General features: G+C 47.8%; 1 protein-coding gene across 2 annotated transcripts in view; it reads left to right on the plus strand.

Moving 5' to 3' along the window:
* The window catches only part of rspo2 (R-spondin 2), a 209163-nt gene that overhangs the window by 93569 nt on the left and 90600 nt on the right, over window positions 1-24994 (plus strand). For both annotated transcript variants that reach the window (XM_085993721.1, XM_085993722.1), the window contains exons 4-5: window positions 15635-15778; window positions 17471-17659. In XM_085993721.1, the coding sequence (XP_085849847.1) occupies window positions 15635-15778; window positions 17471-17659 (333 nt within the window). The remainder of the gene's footprint in view (window positions 1-15634; window positions 15779-17470; window positions 17660-24994) is intronic.

Consider the following 24994-nt stretch of genomic DNA (forward strand, 5'->3'; position numbering starts at 1 on the left):
TTCCTCTTTTAAAGCCCCTATGATTTTTCCCCCCTGGGTGTTACTCGCAGCAGTGTCCTGGAGACTAACCTTTAATTCCTGGAGAGGGTTGGCAACCCCTAGATGCCAGGCATGTTGGCGATTTTTAACTCTGTGAAGTGCATGATCTTCCAATGGTTAAGTTAATGGGGGGGGGGGGGGGAAATCGTGCATGGTGCAGACCCAAATTTAAGATGAATGCCCCCCCCCATGGGGAGAGCAATCTCAGAAGATTACCCTATAATCTATATTTGTAGACGAGGGTAATTTTTACATAATACTTAGCATTTACAGCACAGAACCGGGCCATTTGGCCCAACTGGTCTAAGCTGTTGTTTATGCTCCACACGAGCCTCCTCCCACCCTAATTGCCTCCTCCCACCCTGCCCCTGTATCCCTCTATTCCCTTCTATGCATCACACCTCCCCTTAAACACATCAATGCTCTCTGCTTCTACCACTCCACGCGGCAGCGAATCCCACAGCATAACAATTTACTTGCTTGGCTAATAAATGCTTTATTGTAATTCTATTTAAAATATATTTTTCTTTTTACCAATTATGCTGACTTAAGCTATCAGCATGATTTTTTTTCTAATATAATGTAGATGCCGACATCTGGTCTCGCTTGACTTTTAACGCTTGTCTTTTTGCCACTGCCTCCCCTCCAGCCTTCTGTAGGCCAGATTCCAAACTGTTTTACTGAAATGGTGCTGAGAAGGTCCAGTGGAATTGTGATGGGAAATATTTATTGGCCCGTATTTTCCAATCCCTACGGGTGGGTACGCGTTGTGCACATACCCGTAGGGACATCGGAAATGCCGGTTTCAGGTATGCGATGCGCATGCGCTGAAAACCGGCACTTCCGATCTGTCAAGAATCCTCTCGACAGATCCTCTGCCTGCCCTGGAGAAGGCCCTCTGCGGGGGGAGAGTTCCGCTTTCTGCAGAACCTCCACCCACTGAAAACCCTTAAAAATCTTACGCCTGGTAAAAGCAGTAGGTGTAAGGCCTGCTTTTACCAGCATAAGAGTTTAAAAAAGTAAAAAAGCCTTTTTTTTATCTCATTTATAATTTTAAAATACTCATTTTAAAAACGAGATTTAAAACAAAATTATTTAATGTTTTAGTGTCTTTTTTCAGTGATCCCTGTTCATACTTTTGACAGGTCTATCTGTCAAAAGTACGAAGGGGGATTCCCTTCTCCCATTGGTTCCCCGTGGCCTATGTGATCCCAGGGACGCTTGCGAACTGTCTACGCCCCTGGGAATCCTGGGGCCCTGCGCATTTCGACTGTGCAGAGGCCCAGGAGCGGAAGTGTCCGGACCTCGGGAGCCCTCGGGTAAGAGCGTAGATTTTGTTCCGATGGGAGGCATCCGCACGCGAGAAGCCTCCTATCGGAAATTACGGGCCATTAAAATGATTCCCTCGAAAACCTTGAAATCGCTCTTGATTTCTTCACACGCATCAGGTCTGTGGATGCGCACATGTGACCTCACACACTTTGCTTGTTGAGCCTGCTATAGTGAGCTGAAGTTACAGGTCTGAGGTGTGCATATTCCTGGAGCCAAATTTTCTAGAAACGAAACAAAGCCTGTGCATAAAGAGGGACTTGCATTTCTATGGTGCTTTTCAGGGCCTCAAAACTCTTTACAGCCAATGAAGTACTTTTGAAGTGTGGTCACTGTTGTAATGTGGGAAACGCGGCAGCCAATTTGCGCACAGCAAGCTCCCACAAACAGCAATGAGATAATAACCAGATACAGGAAACTCTCTCTTAACTGGCAAAATTCAGGAGTAGGTTCAGCCACACTATATATTCGTGGCCGTGTAACCGGGGTTCCTGGATCTGTGGCCGTGTAACCGGGGTTCCTGCACCTGTGGCCGTGCAACAGGGACTCCTGGATCTGTGGCCGTGTAACCGGGGTTCCTGCACCTGTGGCCGTGCAACAGGGACTCCTGGATCTGTGGCCGTGTAACCGGGACTCCTGCACCTGTGGCCGTGCAACAGGGACTCCTGGATCTGTGGCCGTGTAACCGGGACTCCTGCACCTGTGGCCGTGCAACAGGGACTCCTGGATCTGTGGCCGTGTAACCGGGACTCCTGCACAAGTGCCGTGTAACCGGGGCTCCTGCACCTGTGGCTGTGTACGGGGCTCTCGTACCTTGGTAAGTAAACCTCTCTGTAATCCGGACTTTTTGATCAACCGGCACCACGCCGGTCCCGGATAAAAAAGAGTTTCCTGTAATCTGTTTTAGTGATGTTGGTTGAGGAATAAATATTGGCCAGAACACCAGGGAGAACTCCCCTGCTCTTCATCGAATATTGCTATGGGGTTTTTGATGTCCACCTGAAAGAGCAGACGAGGCCTCGGTTTAAAATCTTACCGAAAGATGGCACCTCCGACAGTGCAGCACTCCCTCAGTATTACACTGAATTGTCAGCTTGGATTTTATGCTCAAGTCTCTTGGAGTGGGGCTTCGAACCCACAACTTTCTGACTTGGAGGCAAGAGTGCTACCCACTGAACCATGGAACAACTATCTTTATTATCCCACCAACATGGTGGCTCGACCCACAGTAATAAAAATAAGCTCTTCAATTTTTAATTAATTTTTTTTTAAAGAATAAAGCCTGTGTGTGATTGACCATTAGACTCTCTCATAACAGTGGTGTCAGTGAGTGGTTGTGTACTTAAGTCCCTTGCTTATTTTGAATTATAGGAATGTTCAAAATTAAACTCTTTGGCCGCGATTTTGTGATCGCTGTCAGGATGGGTGCGGGACAGCGGGTTTTCGGGTTCCGGTCCCGCCCCCAGCTGCCTCCGCACCACAGACGTGATTTTCCCTTGATTGACCTTGTTACTGGCCAATTAACAGGAAGCGGGCCTGAGGACGTCATTTGATGACGTGTCATCTGCCGGTTTCCTTAAAGGGACCACGCACAATTTTATTTTGACAGTTGATTTCTCAGTGTTTGACAGCATTGAGGTGCTGAAAACACTGATAATCACTGCACAAAGGTGAACTCTTGCACCCAGGCTCTCCAATGACTCCCTCCATAGGCTGGAATAGATGGCAGCTGCAGATGAGGTGACAGAAGCGATCTGTCACTGGTGAGAGAGGTTCTTCCAATGAGGTGGCACTGGACACATAGTTGGATTTAAAAACTTGTAAGCTAAAGAAATGTGTAAATGTTTTAAAAATGCAGTAACCAACATTTTATTTGCTCTGAGACTCACCATGTGCAACATTGCATCCTTCACACCACTTCTGTAGCTGTCATCAATCCAGAAACATTACAGCAGACTCACAACACGCCACACTTACCTGGCGTAGTGACTGGACATCGGGAAACCTGACCCAGAAGCGGCAAAATCCAAAAATAGGCTGAAAACTACTGGCAAGTACCTGTTAATAGGCAGGTAATTGCCTTTAATCCGCTTCCCGCCGCTAGGTGTCGGGTCCATTCGCAAATCGGGGACCCGACACTTGGGAAAGTTGTTTGGAGGCGGGTTCGGGACCCACCGTTAATCAATAGCACTTTAACCTCTGACCCGCCTCTCTGAGCGCCGGCAGAATCGCGGTCTACATTTCCCCTCTGTGAATTTACCCAGATTTTGAGTCCAGATTCCCCCTGTGCGCCCCTCCCTGGCCCCACTCCCCCATTGATTTGATTTTCTTGTGTTTTTACACTTTAAAAATCCCTGGAAAAAAATGTAGGTTTTAAAATTGGCAATTAAAGAAAAAGAACTAAACCAGCTTTAATGCCCCTGGAGGACCTGCTGATGGTCAACCAACACGTCAAGAGTCTGGCATCGTTTGCAGTAGAGTTAGTTACTCATGGTCCTATACCACTGACCCTTGCCTCATAACCATAAACCATTTTGACTTTATTCTTTTATATTTTATACAAAGATTTTCCAGCTCATATCCACACTTAAAAAATCCTGCTTTGTGTGATTTTACTAGTTTCAGCTGTCGCTAAATCAGCTCAAATGTACTGATTTGGTATGACAAGACTTTTTTTATTACTTCTCATTGCTGTACAGCACCTTTTTATTGTTGCTCTTGATAGTTAACTGTGTTCTTGTGCAATTAGAGTGAAAAGCAGCTGCAGTAGAGAGATCAGGCAGGAGCGGCAGAATCCTGCAACAGAGCACCCGAGGGGAGGGGGAGGGGGAGAGGGGGGTGAGGGGGTGGAGGAGAAGGGGCGGAGAGGGAGGGGTAGTGGGGTGGGGGGGGAGGGAGGGGGTTGGGAGGGGGAGTGGGGGGGAAGGAAGAGGGGAGCGGGAGGAGGGTTGGAAGGGGGAGAGGGGTTGGGGGAGTGGGAGAGGAGGAGGAGAGGGAGGGGGTTGGGAAGGGGGTGGGGAGAGGCGTGGGAGGGGGGGAGGAGTGGGGGAAGTGGGGAGGGGGGTCATGTATCGGGACCAACTTCAGGTCTTGCGTAAAACTGAGGGGTGGGGGAGAAAGGGACAAGGCAGTGGCTGGGGAAGGTGGGGGGGGAGAGGGGTGGAACCAGGCTGGAGTAGGGAGGAGGGGGATGGGTGAGCGGGGGGTAGTGGTGGGGGGGGGTGATATGGGGTGGGTGATGATTTGGGGTCATGGAGATGCGGAAAGATCAAATGTTGTGGCTGGCGAAGGGAGACGTGGAACCAGGTTGTGGTAGGGAGGAGGGGATGGGTGAGCAGGCGGGGGGCGGGGGGCTGGGGGGGGGGGGCGTGCGGGCATAGTTTGCAGTAGAATTAGTTACTCCTTTAATTGGAGGGATGAGGGTTGCGGGGCAGCGATTAAATGTACAAATTACTGAAGAGGATGTGAGGAGAGTGAATATTTTGTGGGGGGATAAACTGGGGACTGGCTTCTTGTAGAAAAGGCTTAGATTTGACACTCACAGTTGGTGCGTTTTGGAGCAGACTTTCATAACTACAATGGCTGAGGTTTTTATATTCCAGAAGAAACACATTCCTTCTCCTCAAAACTGCACAAGCAGCTGCTTCACATGGCAAGGTGGGCGGAATCATCAGTAAACATTGTAAATGTTGCAGCAATTTGCATTTTTATATTAGGGGGGGGCGGGGGAGCGAAAGGGGAAAAAAAAGGAAGCATTGAACAGAGACATTGCCCACCTGCCCCACGTTGCACATCTGTGGCAGACGTCCTCGTGACCAATTCGTGCAAGGTTGCCAGAGGCCGAGGGTCAGGTGACCTCCTGCAGAATAGCACGTGGCTTGAGGAGGTGGATGGGAACTAAAATAGAGAAACTCCACTCTTCAGCTGTCTTTGCACAAAGCTTACAATGTTGGGATGGTCTCGCACATGGAAGAATAAACTGCTGAGCTTCAAGCCAAAATGACAGATTGGTTACTGCGCGAGCAATCCAAGGAGCCTGGACTGATAATCCACCAAAACGTGAGTTCAAATCCCATCATGGGAGTTTGAGAATTTTGAATTCAGTTTAAAACCAATCTGGAAATAAAAAGCTTTCAGCTTGTCACAGCAACCCAACTGGTTCACGATGCCCGTTTTTAGGGAAGTGAACCTGGCGTCCTTACTGGATCTGGCCTACATGTGACTCCAGTCTGAAGTGGCCTAGCCAGCCACTCCGTTCTCTCAAGCTGCAACAACGAATGACAAGACCTTCACTACACGGACTGCAGCGGTTCAGGAAGGCAGCCCACCTCCACCTTCTCAAGGGGCAACTCGGGGATGGGCAATAAATGTCGGCCTTGCCAGTGATGCCCACATCCCAAGAAAGAATAATATGACTTTTTCCCTGCCTCCTTTAAAACTGATAACTTCTACTATCCATAATGGTGCAAAGAATTGGCCATTGCTCTTTTTGACAATGTCACTAAGCTGCTTCACCAGTGAAAATTGATATATGGTGACACCCAGTTAATAACTTCAGTTATACAGGGTACTGGTGAGGCCACACCAGGAATATTGCGTGCAGTTTTGGTTTCCATATTTAAGAAAAGATATACTTGCTCTCGAGGCGGTTCAGAGAAGGTTCACTCGGTTGATTCCAGAGATGAGGAGGTTGACTTATGAGGAAAGGTTGAGTAGGTTGGGCCTCTACTCATTGGAATTCAGAAGAATGAGAGGCGATCTTATCGAAACATATAAGATTGTGAGGGGGCTTGATCGGGTGGATGCAGGGAGGATGTTTCCACTGATGGGTGAGACTAGAACTAGGGGGCATAATCTTAGAATAAGGGGCTGCCGTTTCAAAACCGAGATGAGGAGAAACTTCTTCACTCAGAGGGTAGTAAATCTATGGAATTTGCTACCTCAGAGCTGTGGAAGCTGCAACATTAAATAAATTTAAAATGGAGATAGACAGTTTCCTAGCTGATAAGGGAATTAGGGGTTACGGGGAGCGGGCAGGGAAGTGGACGTGAGTCTAGGTTCGGATCAGCCATGATCCTATTGAATGGCGGAGCAGGCCCGAGGGGCCGTATGACCTATTCCTGCTCCTACTTCTTATGTTATGTAACTGAATGTGGCAGGACAGCCCTGGTCTGGATCCAATTTAGCAAATAAGCTACTGTGTGACCTGCCTGACGTTTAATTAAACAGAAATCATTTTGGATTAAGTGAATAATTGTAGAAGGGCTTGAAACAAGGTTGATATCAGGAAAGGCTGAACAGGCTGGGGCTCTTTACTCTGGGGAAAAAAGGCTGAGGGGTGACCTGGTAGAGGTCTTTAAGATTATGAAGGTTTTTTTTCATTAAAAAAAAATTCATTCACAGGATGTGGATGTTGCTGTTAAGGCCAACATTTATTGCCCATCCCTAATTGCCCTCGAGAAGGTGGTGGTGAGCCGCCTTCTTGAACCGCTGCAGTCTGTGTGGTGAAGGTGCTCCCACAGTGCTGTTAGGGAGGGAGTTCCAGGATTTTGACCCAGTGACGATGAAGGATCAGCGATATACTTCCAAGTCAGGATGGTGTGTGACTTGGAGGGGAACTTGGAGGTGATGCCTGCTGCCCTTGTCCTTCTAGGTGGTAGAGGTCGATGGTTTGATAGGATAGATACAGATGATGTTTCCACTTGTGGGCGAGACCAGAACTCGGGGCCATAAATATAAGATAGTCACTAATAAATCCAATCGGGAATTCAGGAGAAACGTCTTTACCCAGAGAGTGCTGAGAATGTGGCACTCACTACCACAGGGAGTGGTTAAGGCGAATAGTATAGATGCATTTAAGGGGAAGCTAGGTAAATACATGAGGGAGAAAGGAATAGAAGGACATGCTGATTGAGTGAGATGATTAGTGGGAGGAGGCTCGTGTGGAGCATAAACACCAGCATGGACCAGTTGGGCCGAATGGCCTGTTTCTGTGCTGTACGTTCTATGATGAAACCAAGCTGAAGAGTTGTGTGAACCAATGTGTAATGGTTGTTGAGTGCAGTCAGGCAGGAGACCACTGTGCAGTTGGGTGCGGAGCCATGGTAACAGTGCGCTGACAGGGCTTCGCGAAAATAAGTCTAGAAGGCCCGGACTCTCCTCGGAGCTGCTCCCACTCTCTCCCCGTAATCTTGCTGAAAATTACATTTGCGCCATCAATGAGGCTTCCGTTGTACTTTTGGTGGAGCAGGAGTGGCTCCGAGGAAGTTTGTGTCCATAATTGTGTATAAAATCCGAGGAGAAAGAGAGGAAACTTGTATATTGCAAATCCGTGTATTTTTTTTTTGCCTTCTGATAAAGCCACTGAATCTCATCCTGCTTATTCTTCCTTAGAGCAAAGAAGGCTAAGTGTAGATCTGATGGAGGTGTTCAAAACCATGAAGGGTTTAGATAGAGTAATTAAAGAGAAACTCTATCTAAGGGCTGAAGGATCAATAACCAGAGGGCACAGATTTAAGGTGATTGGCAAAAGAACCAGAGGCAACACGAGGGAAAACATTTTTACCCAACGAGTGGTTAGGATTTGGAATGCTCTGCCTGATAGGGCGGTGGAAACAGATTCACTAGTAGCCTTCAAAAGGGAATTGGATAAATACTTGGAGAAAAAGATTGCAGGGATTTGGGGAAAGAGTGGGGGAGTGGGACTAACTGCGAGAGCTCTTCGAAAGAGCCGGCGCAAACTCGATGGGCCAAATGGCCTCCTTCTGCGCTGCAGTATTCTATGTGATTCTATAAAAAATTTATTCTGTGAAAGTACTGTAACAAGGAAATATGAGCAGTGCTTTCAGAAATTCTGTATTTGGTATTCTAACGTCAATTAATAAAAAACATTACTCTGCATGAGGAACTAGGCTAAATATTTTGTGTTCGCATCAATTACAAATCCAATTATATTCAGTAAATATTAATTTAATACTCTTGAGTTGCTCTCATTCATGTGACTGTAGGGGCCATTACCACAGAACAGTCATTGCTTGGCTTGCATCTCAAATTATTACTTCTTATTAAAAACTACATTGAAGAAAATGGGTGTAGCCACAAATGGTAGGACAGCTCTCGCTCCATGAGACGCACAGACCACGTCCGAGTTAGCTGGGATGGCTTAAGGATGCAACAGTTGGATTCATGTGCATAGGATTGGGCTCGGTTGTGTTGCACCCTCCATGTTCATAGTCTGTTGCCAATGTTTAGTCCTCTCTCTCCCTCTCATTTTCTCTCTCCCTCTTTTTTTTCTCTTTTTCTTTTTTCATCCTTTCTTTCCCTCCTTTTCCCCTCCTTCCCCCCCCGCCCTCCACCCAGGAGTTAAGGAGAAAAGGGGGCAAGAAGGAATTGGAGAACTTCTTCAGGATAAGCAAGTTACTGTAAAAGGAAAGGCTTTGTCCTAGCTCTTTCTTGTACATATGATTCCTCTCGCACCATCGGATATCTAGCTTCCTCATTGGAGCTGCAGTTGCTGGCTTTTGTAACCCTAAATGATATGGCTCAGTGGATAGTTCTCGCCTCTGAGTCAGAAGGTCGTGGGTTCAAGGCCCATTCCAGTGGCTTGAGCACATAATCTAGGCTGACAGGTCAGTGCAGTACTGAGGGAGTGCTACACTGTTGGCAGTGCCGTCTTTCGGATGAGACGTTAAACCGAGACCCCCTGTCTGCCCTCTTATTCGAGGACTGGAGGAGTTCTCCCCGGTGTCCTGGTCAATATTTATCCCTCAACTAACATCACTAAATCTTATTATCTCATTTATTTTTTGTGGGAGCTTGCTGTGCGCAAATTAGCTGCCGCGTTTCCTACATTACAACTGTGACTACACTTCAGAAAGTAACTCATTGACTGTGAAGCACTTTGGGACGTCCTGCAGTCATGAAAGGCGCTACAGAAATGCAAGTTATTTTCCCTCTTTCTGAATATTCCTCTCAATTTGTATGAAGTGTTAAAGGTGAGTATGAAAACATGTTTAGCCATCCGTTTAATCCGTCGCGGGAAAGTGATTTGAAAATTGCTCCACCCGTCGAAATGATTCCAGTATGTTGTTGTATTTCGACAGAAGTTCCACGGAATGGCTTCATGTATTTCTGTTGCTACCCTTATGTTCTGGTTTTTCAAAAAAACGATTTCAGCCCCCTCCCCCCCCACCCCACTCTTTCTCTTCTCACTGCCTTTTCAAGTTTTTTTTGTTGTCTTTTCCTGTGTGCTTCTCTTGTACATTGTCTCACCTCATGCCTGGTGTGCTCTCACTACTTGCCTGTTGGGATGGTTTTCCCCTTGGGATGCACAGCACCATTTGCACTCCAACCCCCTCCGTCACTCTGTCCCTCCATGGTGGAATCCCCATCACATGCACCCCTCGATCTCGCTCCTGACCCTTTCTGTATCATTCCCCCCTCTCTGTCTGGCTCTCAACGACACCAACTTGCATTTACATAGCGCCTTTAACAGGAGCGTGATCAGACAAAAAAAATTGACATCGAGCCAAAGAAATATCAGCGTTTGACAGCTGTTTGAAGCTGTCAAACACTGACAATCTGTACACTAAGTTAATTCCTTCCTCTCAGGCTGATTTAGAGATCTCTCCAGAACAGAAAGCTGAATGCTGCAACTTTTGACAGCTCGCGACCATTCTGCTTTCTGTGCCGGTGAGATGAGGGACTCCCGAGACCTGAAGGAAGGAAGGCTGTAAAGGTAAGTAAAACTTCTTTAAACACTTTACACACACCAAACACACTTACCTCTGCACTCATGCACCCATCACTCACCTGAACACCAGACATCTCGAACCCTCCAAGTCCTTCAGCCCGACGGCCCGCCTCGCTAACTTGGCGTGGTTTGGAGCCGTCGGGAATCCCACACTTCAGGAATAAAAATAGGGATTAAGCTAAAAACTGTCTGTTAACTACCTGTTAACAGGCAGTTAATTGGCACTAATCCCCTTCCCGCCTCGGGGAGGCGGCTCCCAGCACAGGTCAGGTATCCGCCTCCTTTGAAACTGGCATGGAGGCAGGTGGGGGGCGGGATGGGTTCGTGCCCCCCGATTTCGAGATTTTAACCCCCCACACGCCTCCAATCCCGCCTCCATGGCCCAATGAAAATCCTGCCCAGAGTCATACAGCACAGAAAGAGGCCCTTCGGCCCATCGTGTCCGAGCCGGCCATCAAACCCTGTCTATTCTAATCCCATTTTCCAGCACTTGGTCCATAGCCTTGTATGCAATGGCATTTCAAGTGCTCATCCAAATGCTTCTTGAATGTTGTGAGGGTTCCTGCCTCTACCACCCTTTCAGGCAGTGAGTTCCAGATTCCAACCACCCTCTGGGTGAAAAAGTTTTTCCTCAAATCCTCTCTAAACCTCCTGCCCCTTACCTTGAAACTATGCCCCCGGGTTATTGACCCCTCTACTAAGGGGAAAAGTTCCTTTCTATCTACCCTATCTATGCCCCTCATAAGTACACCTCAATCAGGTCCCCGCTCAGCCTTCTCTGCTCTAAGGAAAACAACCCCAGCCTGTCCAGTCTCTCTTCATAGCTGAAGCGCTCCAGCCCAGGTAACATCCTGGTGAATCTCCTTTGCACCCTCTCCAGTGCAATCACATCCCTCCTATAGTATGGCGACCAGAACTGCACACAGTATTCCAGCTGTGGCCTAACTAGCGTTTTGTACAGCTCCATCATAACCTCCCTGCTCTTGCCTTCATTAGCCGAGGCATAGAATATAAGTATCCCATATGCCTTTTCAACCACCTTATCTACCTGTCCTGTTGCCTTCAGGGATCTATGTACATGCACACCAAGGTCCCTCTGATCCTCTGTCCTTCCTAGGGTCCTACCATTCATTATGTATTCCCTTGCCTTGTTAGTCCTCCCAAAATGCATCACCTCACACTTTTCAGGGTTAAATTTCATTTGCCACTGTTCTGCCCATCTAACCAACCTATCTATATCGTCCTGTAGCCTGAGGCTTCCCTCCTCGCTATTTACCACTCCACCAATTTTCATGTCATCTGCGAACTTACTGATCGTACCTCCTACATTCATATCCAAATCATTAATGTACACTACAAACAGCAAGGGACCCAGCACCGATCCCTGCGTTACACCACTGGATACAGGCTTCCAGTCACAAAAACAACCTTCGACCATCACCCTCTGCCTCCTGCCACTAAGCCAATTTTGGATCCAATGTGCCAAATTGCCCTGGATCCCATGGGCTCTTACCTTCTTGACCAGTCTCCCGTGCGAGACTTTGTCAAAAGCCTTACTGAAGTCCACGTGGACGACATCAACTGCACTACACTCATCCACACACCTAGTCACCCCCTCGAAAAATTCAGTCAAATTGGTTAGACATGATCTCCCCCTGACAAAGCCATGCTGACTATCCTTGATTAATCCTTGCCTCTCCAAGTGGAGACTAATTCTGTCCCTCAGAATTTTTTCCAATAATTTCCCTACCACTGATGTTAGGCTCACTGGCCTGTAATTCCCTGGTTTATCCCTACTACCCTTCTTGAATAATGGTATTACGTTAGCTGTCCTCCAGTCCTCTGGCACCTCCCCTGTGGCCAGAGAGGATCTGAAAATTTGTGTCAGAGCCCCTGCAATCTCCTCCCTTGCCTCACAGAGCAGCCTGGGATACATCTCGTCTGGGCCTGGGGATTTATCCACTTTTAAGCCGGCTAAAACCACTAGTACCTCCTCCCTCTCAATACTAATTTGTTCAAGTATATCACAATCCCCCTGCCTGATTTCTATGCCTGCATCACCCTTCTCCATAGTGAACACCGATGCAAAATATTCATTTAAAACCTCACCCACATCTTCCGGCTCTACACACAGATTGCCACTTTGGTCCCTAATGGGCCCTACTCTTTCCCTGGTTATCCTCTTGTCCTTAATATACTTATAAAACACCTTGGGATTTTCCTTTATTTTGCCCACCAGTGTTATTTCATGCCCCCTCTTTGCTCTCCTAATTTCTTTTTGAAGTACCCCCCTGCACTTTCTATACTCCTCTAGGGCTTCCACTGTTTTTAGTCCTTTGTATCTGCCAAAAGCCTCCCTTTTTTTCCTAATCCATTCTTGTATATCCCTTGACATCCGGGGTTCCCTGGGCTTGTTGGTCCCACCCTTGACCTTTACGGGAACATGTTGGCGCTGTACTCTCTCTATTTCCTTTCTGAAAGACTCCCACTGCTCTGCTGTGGATTTTCCTACAAGTAGCTGATCCCTGTCCACTTTGGCCAGATCCTGCCTCATGATATTAAAATCGTCCTTCCCCCAATTTAGAACCTTTATTTCCGGTCCATCTTTGTCCTTTTCCATGACTACCTTAAATCTTACCGAATTATGGTCACTGTCACCAAAATGCTCTCCTACTGACACTTCTACCACTTGCCTGGCTACATTCCCTAGAATTAGGTCCAGTACCGCCCCCTCTCTTGTAGGACTTCCTACATGCTGGCTCAAAAAGCTCTCCTGGATGCACTTTAAGAATTCCGCACCCTCTAAGCCTTTCACACTCTGACTATCCCAGTTAATATTGGGGAAGTTGAAATCCCCTACTATTATTACCCTATTGTTTCTACACTTCTCTGAGATTTCCCTACATATCTGTTCCTTTATCTTCCCCTGACTGTTTGGAGGCCTATAGTACACTCCCAGCAAAGTGCTTGCCCCCTTTTTGTTTTTAAGTTCTACCCATATGGCCTCATTAGAGGAACCTGCTAAGATATCATCCCTCCTTACAGCAGTAATTGACTCCTTGATTAATATTGCGACACCCCCTCCTCTTTTACACCCCCCTCTGTCTTGCCTGAAGATTCTATACTCCGGAATATTGAGCTGCCAGTCCTGCCGCTCCCTCAACCATGTCTCTGTGATAGCAACAATATCGTACTCCCAATGTGTTCATCAACACCTTCAATTCATCTGCCTTTCTCGCAAGATTCCTTGCATTAAAATAAATGCCATCCAACCTTGTCATACTCCCTTGTGCCATTACATATTTGCTCTGCCTTCCAGGCTGACTTGTTTTTTCCTCTATATTTGGCTGTGCATCACCCCCTACTATAGCTCCACTCCGTATCCCATCCCCCTGCCAAGTTAGTTTAAACACCCCCCAACAGCACTAGCAAACCTCCCCGCAAGGATGTTGGTCCCGTTCCGGTTCAGGTGCAACCAGTCCGACTTGTACAGGTCCCACCTTCCTCAGAAGCAGACCCAGTGATCCAGGAAACTAAAGCCCTCCCTCCTGCACCAACTCTTTAGCCACGCATTCATCTGCTCTATCCTCATATTCCTATACTCACTAGCACCGGGAGTAATCCAGAGATTACAACCTTTGAGGTCCTGCTTTTTAATCTGCTACCTAGCTCCCTATTTCTTGTTGCAGGACCTCCTCCCTCTTTCTACCCATGTCATTGGTACCAATGTGAACCACGACCTCTGATTGTTCGCCCTCCCCCTTCAGAATGTCCTGCAGCCATTCAGTGACATCCTTGACCCTGGCACCAGGGAGGCAACATACCATCCTGGAGTCACGTCTGCGGCCATAGAAACGTCTATCTGTTCCCCTTACAATAGAATCCCCTGGCACTATTGCTCTCCCACTCTTTTTCCTCCCCTCCTGTGCAGCTGAGCCACTCGTAGTGCCACGGACTTGGCGCTTGCTGCATTCCCCTGAGAAACCATCTCCCCCATCAGTATCCAAAATGGAAAATCTGTTGGCGAGGGAGATTGACCCAGAGGACTCCTGCACTACCTTCCTAGTTCTTTTACTCTGTCTGGCGGTCACCCATTCCCTGTCTGCCTGTGCACTCTTTATCTGCGGTGTGACCACCTCGTTAAACGTGCTATCCACGAAGATCTCAGCTTCGCGGATGCTCCACAGTGACTCCAGCCGCAGCTCCAGCTCCAAAACGCGGATTTTGAGTAGCTGCAGCTGGAGACACTCCCTCCACATATGTTCGCCCTGGACACCGAAAGTGTCCCTGACTTCCCACATAGCACAGGAGGAGCACTCCACGCAGCCGAGCTGCCCTGCCATGTCCTACCCTTAATTTACTCCCTTTACTTCCTTTAAATTAAAGAATATTAAATACACTAGGGACCTTACTTCTCTTTAAACACTACTTACTCTAAACTAGAAACCTTACTTTTACTTCAACGACTGGACTGTAGAAATACTCACCAGGTCCTACTTACCAATCAGCTCCTTCCCTGGTTGTGACGTCACTTTAGCGGTTTCGCAGTTGTGGTTGTTTGACTGCTCCCGCTCTCGGACTCTTTCTTTGGTGTAAAGTAAGAACCAATTCCCAACTCGCAGCACTCTGTTTAAACCGCACTCGGGGCTCCACCCAGGGCCGCTGCTGCTGCCGGTGAGTCTGGGCCTCGCTCGCTCTCCCGCTGCTTAAATCCTCGGTGTCCTCGCTCAGCCTCCACCCAGGGCCGCTCTCGCTGCCTCTGCCTCCGGTGAGTCTGGGCCGCTCTCTCCCCCGCTCCTTAAATCCTCGGTCTCTGCGCTCAGTCTCCACCCAGGGCCGCTCTCGCTGCCCCTGCCGCCGGTGAGTCTGGGGTCCGGGATCTCTGCGCTCCTCCAGTTCTGGCCTCTTGCCCATCCACCACTGGCGGCCGTGCCTTCGGCTACCTCGGCACAAATCTCTGGAATTCCCTCCCTAAACCTCTCTGCACCTCTCTCTTCCTTAAGACGCTCCTTAAAACCTACCTCTCTGACCAAGCTTTCGGTCACCTGCCCTAATATCTCCTTGTGTGGCTCGCTGTCACATTTTGTTAACATTCCTGTGAAGTGCCTTGGGGCGTTTGATTACATTAACGGCACTGTATCAATGCGAGTCGTTGACTAGGGAAACTGCGTCTTGTAGTAATTGTTTTTTACTTGGATTGTAATGGCCAGCTTCCCCCTTTTTTTTCTTGGTTTTAAATTGCCATGTCTTGCCTTGGGAGTGTGTTTAATATGATGTAGCAGCAAGCACACAACTCCTTTATAGAATGGATTACTTCTGATTAAAGATGTGTAGGAGATGACAGCAGACGGCAGCTGCTTTCCATTTCAGTACCTGGTGCCTTTTGTGTTTCTTTGCAAGAAAACCTGCATGATTGAAAAGGCTTGCAGTGTTCCAGTGAAATGTATACTGTTGGGCTAATATGCTTTCGAACAATAGTTTTTAATTTTTTTTGTTTTTTAACTTCCTTTCTAGGATGTAAAATAGATAATTGCGACACGTGTTTCAGCAAAGACTTTTGCACGAAATGCAAAGCTGGCTTTTACTTACACAAAGGTCGATGCTTTGAAGAATGCCCTGAAGGGTTTGTACCATTGCAAGAGCACCTGGAGTGTATGGGTAAGTGATTTCATGTAGCACCCCTTACAGAGGGGATGGGGTATGTTTCGAGCAGTTGGTTCTGTTTAAGATTTATTAGTACCTTGTGTTCAGTTTAATAAATTGAGCTGTCGTCCTTCCTTGAGATTGCGTGTGTGTGCGAGAGCTGCTGGCTTTCCTAAATCAGGAAATTAGCACAAACAGTTGAGGTGAGACATTGCATGTGTTGTTGTGATTGGGTGTTTGTCCTAAGCTAGTGGCAGTAATGGAAATCGCCGTACGCGGAATTTGTCGGACGTTGTTGCAACAGGCAGGATGAACATCTGTTACAAATCATTTCACAATTGCATTGAGCTACTAAAGAGACCAGAAATATATAGCGTATAAAGCTCCAATTGACCCCCAGTATCAACAGCCTTTTGGGGGGAGAGAGTTCCAGATTTACACAACGCGCTGTGTGAAGAAGTGCTTCCTGATTTCACTCCGGAACGGCCGAGCTCGAAGATTATGCCCTCTTGTTCTGGACTCTCCCATCAGAGGACATAACTTCCATGTATCTGTGCTACAGATTCCCTTAATCATTTTAAAATATCTCGATTAGATCACCCCTCAATCTTCTAAACTTGAGGGAATATGAGCCAAGTTGCTGAAACCTGTCACAATTTAACCCTTTAAGTCCCGGTATCATTCTGGTGAATCTGCACTGCACCCCCTCCAAGGCCAACATATCCTTAATACGACAGCAAAATACTGCAGATGCTGGAAATCCGAAATAACAACAGAAAATGCTGGAAAAACTCAGCAGGCCAGGCAACATCCGTGGAGAGAAAATAGAGTCAACGTTTCGGGTCAAAACCCTTTGTCAAGACTGGAAAAGCACAGGAAATGAAATAGATTAAAAGGCCAGGCTGGGAGAGAACAAAAGAGAAGTGAAGAGACATTAAGAGGTATTCAAAACGAGACGAGATGGTGATAGGACTAGTGGAGACAAAAGACGGCTCTAGATTAGGTGTGAAATGCGCTGGCAGAATGGGAGACAGCTGCCATGTGGGAGAGAGAAAGGTGGGGGGGTGGGGGAAAACCAAAACAAAGGTGTGGATAAAAAATAAGTAAAAATGTAATGGGAGCCGAGGTTATGATCTGAAATTGTTGAACTCGATATTGAGTCCGGAAGGCTGTAAAGTGCCTAATCGGAAGATGAGGTGCTGTTCCTCGAGCCAACGTATCCTTCCTGCTTTACATGGCCAAGAACTGGGTGCAGTGCTCCAGATGGGATCTGACTAAGGCTCTGTTCAAGCGAAGCATCACTTCTCACTTATGAATTCTAGCCCCTTTTGAGATAAAGGCCAACATTTATATATATTTTTTTAAAAGCTTCTAGTGGTCTCTTGGACCTGCTACAAACACCTACCTTTTCTTTGAAGCAATTTACAAGCGTCCTGCTGGCGTTTTTAGCTTTGAATATAATAATTAATCGCTTGTGCAAAAGTGAGATCTTGGAGAATGTTTGGTTGCTTCACTCCTGTCCTGTCCTGTCCTGTCAAGCATGCGGTGCAGACCGACGCTTGCGTTTATCTTTTTGTGTTCGGAGGGTTATCAGGTAGGTAGCCAAGCTAATTTGCTGTTGGACTGATTGTTTGAAATTTGCGCGCGGGTGTGTTTTCCTCCACGACTGCGCTCGAATCCTAATGGTCTTGTTGTGTGTGTGTTCAGAGGGCTGTGAGGTAGGACCATGGAGCAACTGGGGAACGTGCATAAAGAACAACAAGACGTGCGGCTACAAATGGGGACTGGAAACCAGGACCCGACAAATCGTGAAAAAGCCAGCCAAGGACACGATACCCTGTCCAACTATTGCAGAATCCAGAAGATGTAAAATGGCAAAAAGGCACTGTCCAGGAGGTAAGCTCTTATTTGAAAAATCCAGAAAATGTGAAATCTTCCGTCCACCACGGTATTTGAAAATTGTGACGCGCGATGAGCGCCATGCATCGCGCGGGACGGCGGCGGTTCGAGAAGTAGGCCCATCACCACCACCATCTTCTTCGCAAAGGGGGCAACTAGGGGATGGGCAATAAATGCCAGCGGCGCCCACGTCTCGTGAATGAATTAATCCCAGATGTGTTCCTTGTGTATCTATCCCACAGCTTCACCGTGGCTCAGTGCAAAGATGCACAACCTCACCGTGCCCCATTCATGTTTTTCTGATTGGCAGCAGTGTTCCCGCTCAGTGGTCTGAAGGCCCGTGCACCGCTTTTAAATGGGGAAAAATCGCGCATGCGCAAAAATTTCACTGGGCCATGCACCCAAAAAAAAAATTAGAGGAAACCTTGACTAGCAGTGTGATTTAAAAAATATATATATATACTCCTGAGTATCGTCCTTCCATGTTTAGAATATGGTGATTAGAAGCCAGGTAAAGCGCTTGGCTGGTGAGAATTGTTGGTTGTCTCTGTTGATTTTGCCCTTGTCCACATCATTGAACCACGCCTGGCCTGGCCAGTGTGGGGATGAATTAAGGAGAACTTCAGCCTGCTCCAGTATGTGAAATTCGTATGTTGTGTTCTTGCTCCAAGAACAATTGTGGCGGGGGGCAGGCAGCCTGCCAGTGGTTAGTAGATATGAACTGATGAACTGTGTAGATCCCGTGGCATGTGGAGGTGTTCCCTGCTGCCAGCTACTGACTCCTGAGAGAGAGGGTTCCCAACCAATTTGTAAATCTACCAACTGGACGGAACTAAATGGCAGCTGACTGGTGCACTGCGACCAGCTGCCACCAGCTTTTGAGCGAACGTTCAATTCAATGTTGGCTTGTAGGGGTTTCATAAGAGTAGCTACTGAACATCTGATTATCCTGCACAGGCATGGGGAGTAGGTGCAGTCAGGGAGTGGTGGAGACAGAGATGCACTTTCTCACAGCTTGTAGAAAATATCGGGGCATAAGGGAGAATTTCTACCCAAAATTCACAAAAATATGCCCTGAATTCAGAAATTTGAATGACGACCAAAAACTCCCATACCTACTAGGGGAACAGAGAAACTGTGTAACCTTAGCGGCACACTATGTTACAGCTTGCCATAAACAGAGGGACAACCATTAAATCTAAGAAAAGAGTATATACAAATTATATGAATATATATTTATACACTCAGGGATATATCTGTTTATACACTGTATGGATAGACCTGCGTTTACGTGTTCAACCATAAATGTTTTTCGATGCTTTGGCAACATAAGACGTACCTTGTCATGCCAATAAAGCGATTTGAATTGAATTGAATTGAATTGAGGTGGAGAACAATATCGGCTATAAAAGCAGAGTTTACGTACTGTGCGTGCTTGTGGAAGTGTTTTGCAAATGCAGAGTGGGGTGTAAATCACATCAAGATGCATATGCTGAAAGTCATCATTGCTTCTCATTTTGTTTGACGAACAGACTTCACAACGCACCCTGGGAGGTTTTCCTACTTTAAAGGGGCTGTATAAATGCAATTGTTGCTACTCCTTTAAGGTGCTCACTCCTTTAATCGTACTCCTACTGGAGAATCCAAGGCCCCATGGCTTCTTTCCTGTTCCTTCCCACTTCATAAACTGTTTTCTTATCTTGTGGCTTAAAGAAGCCTCTCTGCTGTTGCTACTTTTGCAGGAACACTTAGTGACTCCTTATATAAAAGAAAATCCCTGTACACAAAATGTTTTTAAGTTCATATTTGTGAAGTGTTTCTCTAATCCCCTCAACTGAGCTGCAGCCACCCCAGGCACTTAACAAAAACCTGCACCCAACTTCCTAAAGGCTCCATCAGGTGTATTTCAAGCCTATTTCTGTCCAGCGGACTATTGTTCTATTGCTCATGTCCTCTCTCTGTGTGTGTGTGTGTGTGTGTGTGTGTGTGTGTGTGTGTGTCTGTCTATATCATTCTTTCTCTCTGCCGCTCTCCTTCCCTTCCCTTCCCTTCCATTCCCTTCCTCCCCCCTCTCTGACGTATCTGTTGGGGAATGCACGGCACCTTTAGCGCAGATCACACCCTGCACTACATCATTTGGAAATAACTTGAAATCATTTGTCATCAACTTGACGCCTAGTCAGAACAAGTGCCTGCTGTGTAGACCATTGACACTAGGGGGGAGAAATTGAGTATAGCCCCGTTTGGGGCACCAGCCTCGCCAGGGCGCTAAAAGTAGCGCCCCAGAAACATTTGCGCCCCCGCACCGGAAATTGAGTGGTTGCGCCCCAAAGGGAAGCGCGGCGCTACTGGAAGCGCCCCGCATCCCTCTTGGGGCGCTGCGAGTGAATATTGTGGCGCTACGTGCTGCGGCACGTCGCGCTGCGGTATTGCAGGCCTTCCTCCCCTTCTTAAAGGGGAGGGGCCTTGTGCAGCGCGATCTGGGGCCCAGCTGGGCCCCCGGGGATCGGGAGTGCAGGCAAAAGGGCCCGGCACCGAAGAGAAGTGCTGGGCTCTTGGAGTGCAGCCGGCACTCCGCGGGAGGGGGGGGGGGTTCAGGAGGCCGGGGACGGGAGCGCAGGCAGGTGCTGGCAGGCGGCCAACAACAAAAATGGCCGCCCCGCACCTTGCCTTTAATTTGCGCCTCCCCGGCCGTAGGTAGGCCCCCCTGAACCGGTCGGACATAGCGTCCGGCGGTAAATCAGGGGGCGCTGCCGAATATCGCACCCGGGGCGTCAGCGGGGCGCTGCGCACACCGATGACGTCGTCGGCAGCGGCGCAGCGCTAACGGTTAGCGCCACCACTAACGTCCCGCGGAATTTAGTGGGAGGCGTGGGCAGTGCCGCGCCCGGGCGCCAGTTGGCTTGCGACCCACATAGCGCCCTCTTAAGGCGCTAACGGGTGGCGCAAGCTACTGAATTTCTCCCCCTAGGGGTTTAATTAAAAAAAGATTCATTTGTGACCTTGGAACGAAAACGGTGCAGTGAAATGTAAATCCAAACGTCACCTCATTCTGTGGCACCGTCTGGAAAATCATCACTGGAAGAGTTTAACTTTCCTGTACCCGGTGGTGTGATCCCAGGGCAAGGCGCTGTGGAATCCGATTTTATTTTTACAAACTTTGTTTGTTTTCACCTTTTTTGATTAACACTTCTGCACCAAAATCACAAATTGCACCCAGATAAATTTTTATGTCTGCGTGCTTTGTAGCTTATGTCAAGATGCAATTAAACTTTTAGAGGAACTAAATTCTAATAATTCGAAATGCAAAATTAATATTGTAGCTTGATGTGCCGAACAAGTTAAAGGCCCATCAGTATGGAACACAATCTTTCCGAAACCTGCTCTTTTGCAATCTAAAGGACTTGTTGCTTTACTAAGCTGACAAAGGGTCACATACAGACCTGAAACGTTAACTCTGTTTTTCTCTCTCTCTATGGATGCTGCCTGACCTGCTGAGTGTCTCCAGCATTTTCTGTTGTTATTTCAGATTTTCAGCATCCGCAGTATTCTGCTATTGTGACAATCCATCGGTCTGTCACACTCACTGTAATTATACAGTACCTACTAACCCAAATGTTTATTTTCCACTGCAATCTGTTGGAGAAGAATGAGTGGAAAGTTTTGATTGCACATTGTTATCTTGGTTGAATTACTCTAGGTTTCATATTGCTGGGTCGTATAGGGATCAGAACTTAACCACGGTAATGGCCCGGAAATTCGGGTCGGGGGCTTCCCGTGGGTGCAAGCCCCCGACCTGCACTTACCTTGCGCGCCGGCCGTTGAGCTGTGGGCCCGCGTGGAATTCCGATCCTGGGCCTGCTCCAACTGCCGGCGCACAGTGCTTGCGTATCCCAGGGGCGCAGTTAGTTCGATGCGTCCCCTGGGATCACGTGGGCCATGGAGAGCCAATCGTAGCAGGGAAATGCCCATTCATAAGTTTGACAGGAAGAGCTGTCAAAACTTAGAAATACTACGGGCCCCAAAACATCACTAAATCTTCAAATAAATTTTTTTTTTAAATCACATTTTTAAAATAAACTATAAATTACATGAAATAACTATTTAAACAATAATTTAAATTTTTGAAAAAAATAATTTTATTTTCTAATGGGGCTAAAAATAAACTTACCTTTCTTTAAAGTATTTAAAAATAATAAACCTGTGGAAAAAATGTTTTAATTTTAATTAATTCACCACTTACCTTGTGAAAAGCAGGCCTTGCGACTGCTTTTTACATGTCTAACTTCTGCAGACTTACCCTCCCGGAGAAACCTGCAAAAAAAAAACGTAAGTTCGATGCGCACGCGCAGCCTCTCCTGCGCACGTGTTCGACCTCTGAACCCCTGCTTTCAGGGGAACGGAAGTGCCAGTTTCCCGCGCATGCGCAGTGCATGCAGGAAACCGGCACTTCCATTGGGCCTACGGGTGAGTACCCCGTGCGTACTCACCCGTGGAGACCCAAAGTTCTGGGCCAATAATTCTGGGCACTGAGCTGTTGTCCTGCCCAGTCGCAAGCAGGTTGAAAACTTTTGATCTGTACGTCCAGGCTCTGGCCGTTCTCCAGGGGATCCTCCTCATTCTCTTCAAACTATCAGTGGGAATGTTGACCTGCTCTTCTAATGAGACACACAGTTTAGAACTGTAGCTGTTCTCAATCTCTTGCTCTCTGCTGTGCGCTGGATGAGGTGGACAGCTCCCGGTTTAGTGGTATCATAGGAACGGGAGGAAAAAGAAAGAACTGGCATTTCTTCAGTGGCTTTCACGACCTCAGGACGTCCCAGAGTCAATGAAGCGCTTTTGAAGTGTAGTCACTGTTGTGATGTAGGAAACGCTGCAGTCAATTTACGCACAGCAAGCTCCCACAAACACCAATGTGATCATGAGCAGATCATTTGTTTTTCGTAATGTTGGTTAAGGGATAAACATTGTCCAGGACACCGGGGAGAACTCTGATGCGCTTCTTCAAAATAATATCATGGAATCATTTACGTCCACCTGAGAGGACAGACGGGGCCTCGGCTTAACGTCTCATCCAAAAGATGGCACCTCTGACAGTGCAGCACTCCCTCAGTACTGCACTGGCCGTGTCAGCCTGGATTTTATGCTCAAGACTCTGGCGTGGGGCTTCAACCCACAACCTTCTGTCTCATGAGGCAAGAGTGCTACCCACTGAGCCACAGCGAACACCAGGGGGGAGAAATTCAGTATAGCCCCGTTTAGGGTGCTAACTTCGCCCCCGGAAAAATTAGCACCCCTGCGCCGGAAATTGGTCGGTTGCACCCCAAAAGGAAGCGGGGCGCTACTGGAAGTGCCCCGCATCCCTCTTGGGGCGCTGCAAGTGAATATCGTGGCGCGGCGCTGCGGCACGTCGTGCTGCGGTATTGCAGGCCTTCCTCCCCTTCTTAAAGGGGAGGGGCCTTGTGCAGCGCGATCTGGGGCCCAGCTGGGCCCCCGGGGATCGGGCAAAAGAGCCCGGCACCGAAGAGAAGTGCCGGGCTCTTGGAGCACAGCCAGCACTCCGCGGGCTCTTGGAGCACAGCCGGCACTCCGCGGGGGGTGGGGGGGGGTTCCGGAGGCCAGGGACGGGAGCGCAGGCAGGTGCTGGCAGGCGGCCAACAGCAAAAATGGCCGCCCCCCACCTCGCCTTTAATTTGCGCCTCCCCGGCCGCAGCTACGCCACCCTGACCCTGTCGGACATAGCGTCCGGCGGTAAATCAGGGGGCGCTCCTGAAGATCGCGGCCGGGGCGTGAGCGGGGCGCTGCGCACACCGATGACGTCATCGCCAGCAGCGCAGCGCTAACGGTTAGCACCACCACTAACCTCCCACTGAATTTTGCGGGAGGCGTGGGCAGTGCCGTGCCTGGGCGCTAGTTGGTTTGCGCCCCACTTAGCGCCCTCTTAAGGCGCTAACGGGTGGTGCAACCAACTGAATCTTTCCACCCAGGAGACCAGCAATGGAAGTGGTGCTGCTACAGGTGAGGTGCTGTGAAGGAGAGCTGCAGGGAGGGAGGGAAGAGTGACCAAGAGATGGATGCCAGCTTTGCAATTGAAAGAGACAACTGGCTAATACCAGTCACCACCTCTGCTCCAGGTGTGTGATCTGAGGAGAGGCTGCTGTGGTCTGGAGAGCAAGTCTGGCATGTAATTTAAGTTAAATTTTAGTTTGAATCGTGCCTCCCATGTCCATGCTGTGTAATCTGAACTCTGGCACCCATCACCCTTCAATACACCGAGGACTAAAAACAATGTCTTGCTATTTAATATCGCTCGTGCGATCCAAGAGTAACAAACATTTCTCAAATCCGCAGCAGCAGTCATGTGCAGAAAGCTCCATTGTGATTATCTCCTTACATTGTTATGGAACAAGATCAGCTTTTTATGAGATTCATTTAAAGGGCAAGAAAAAGCTAGGAAATGGGCACTTGCCCATAATTCTTTTTTTGACTGGGGGGAAAAAAGCATTCAGCAGTGAAACCAGCTGATTATCTGCACAAGTTTAACAAAATGGCAACAACATTTTCTACACTTTTTTCTCTTTCCCTCTCCCTCTCTGTTTCTCTCCATCTCTCCCTCTCTCTTCCTCTCCCCCCTCTCTCTCCCCCTCTCTTTTCCCCTCTCTCCCCTTCTCTCTCTCCCCTTCTCTCTCTCCCCTTCTCTCTCTCCCCTTCAATTCAATTCAATTCAATTCAAATGCTTTATTGGCATGAAAGTTTACAGGGAACCATATTGCCAAAGCTTACATAACAAAAACTACAGTTTTCCAACATTCTGTAGGTGTCAAACAATTCTGACCTTCGTTGGGTACATACAATATTACTTTAAACAATATTAATTTAAACAGTCTTTGTACATCAGTGGGTACATTCAGTATTAATTTTAAACAGTCCTCAGGTTGTGACATGTTGTTACATATTTGGCACCAAGGTATGGTCTGTCTCCTTCTCCCAGGACTAATCTTAATTTTGACAGGTCATCCAATTCCTTGAAATCTGGGGTTGTTTGGCTGAGCTTGTCAAATAATATGTTTCTTGATGTGTTGAATTTTTCGCATTTTAGGAGGAAATGCATCTCTGTCTCAACCTCGCCGGCCAGACATTGATCACATATTCTATTCTCTCTAGGCTGCCAGGATTTCTTGTATCTTCCTTTTTCAATTGCCAGTTGGTGGTCGCTTAGTCTGTACCTGGTGAGGGTCTGTCTCTGTTTTGTGTCTCTGATGGTCGGGAAATAGTCTGCCAGTTTATATTCTCTTTTTAGGGCCCGGTAACATTCTAATCTGCTTTGGGTTT

This window comes from Somniosus microcephalus, chromosome 7 (genome assembly GCF_052327205.1).
Source record: "Somniosus microcephalus isolate GS21.2 chromosome 7, FLI_Smic_1.0, whole genome shotgun sequence".
Classification (NCBI taxonomy): domain Eukaryota; kingdom Metazoa; phylum Chordata; class Chondrichthyes; order Squaliformes; family Somniosidae; genus Somniosus; species Somniosus microcephalus.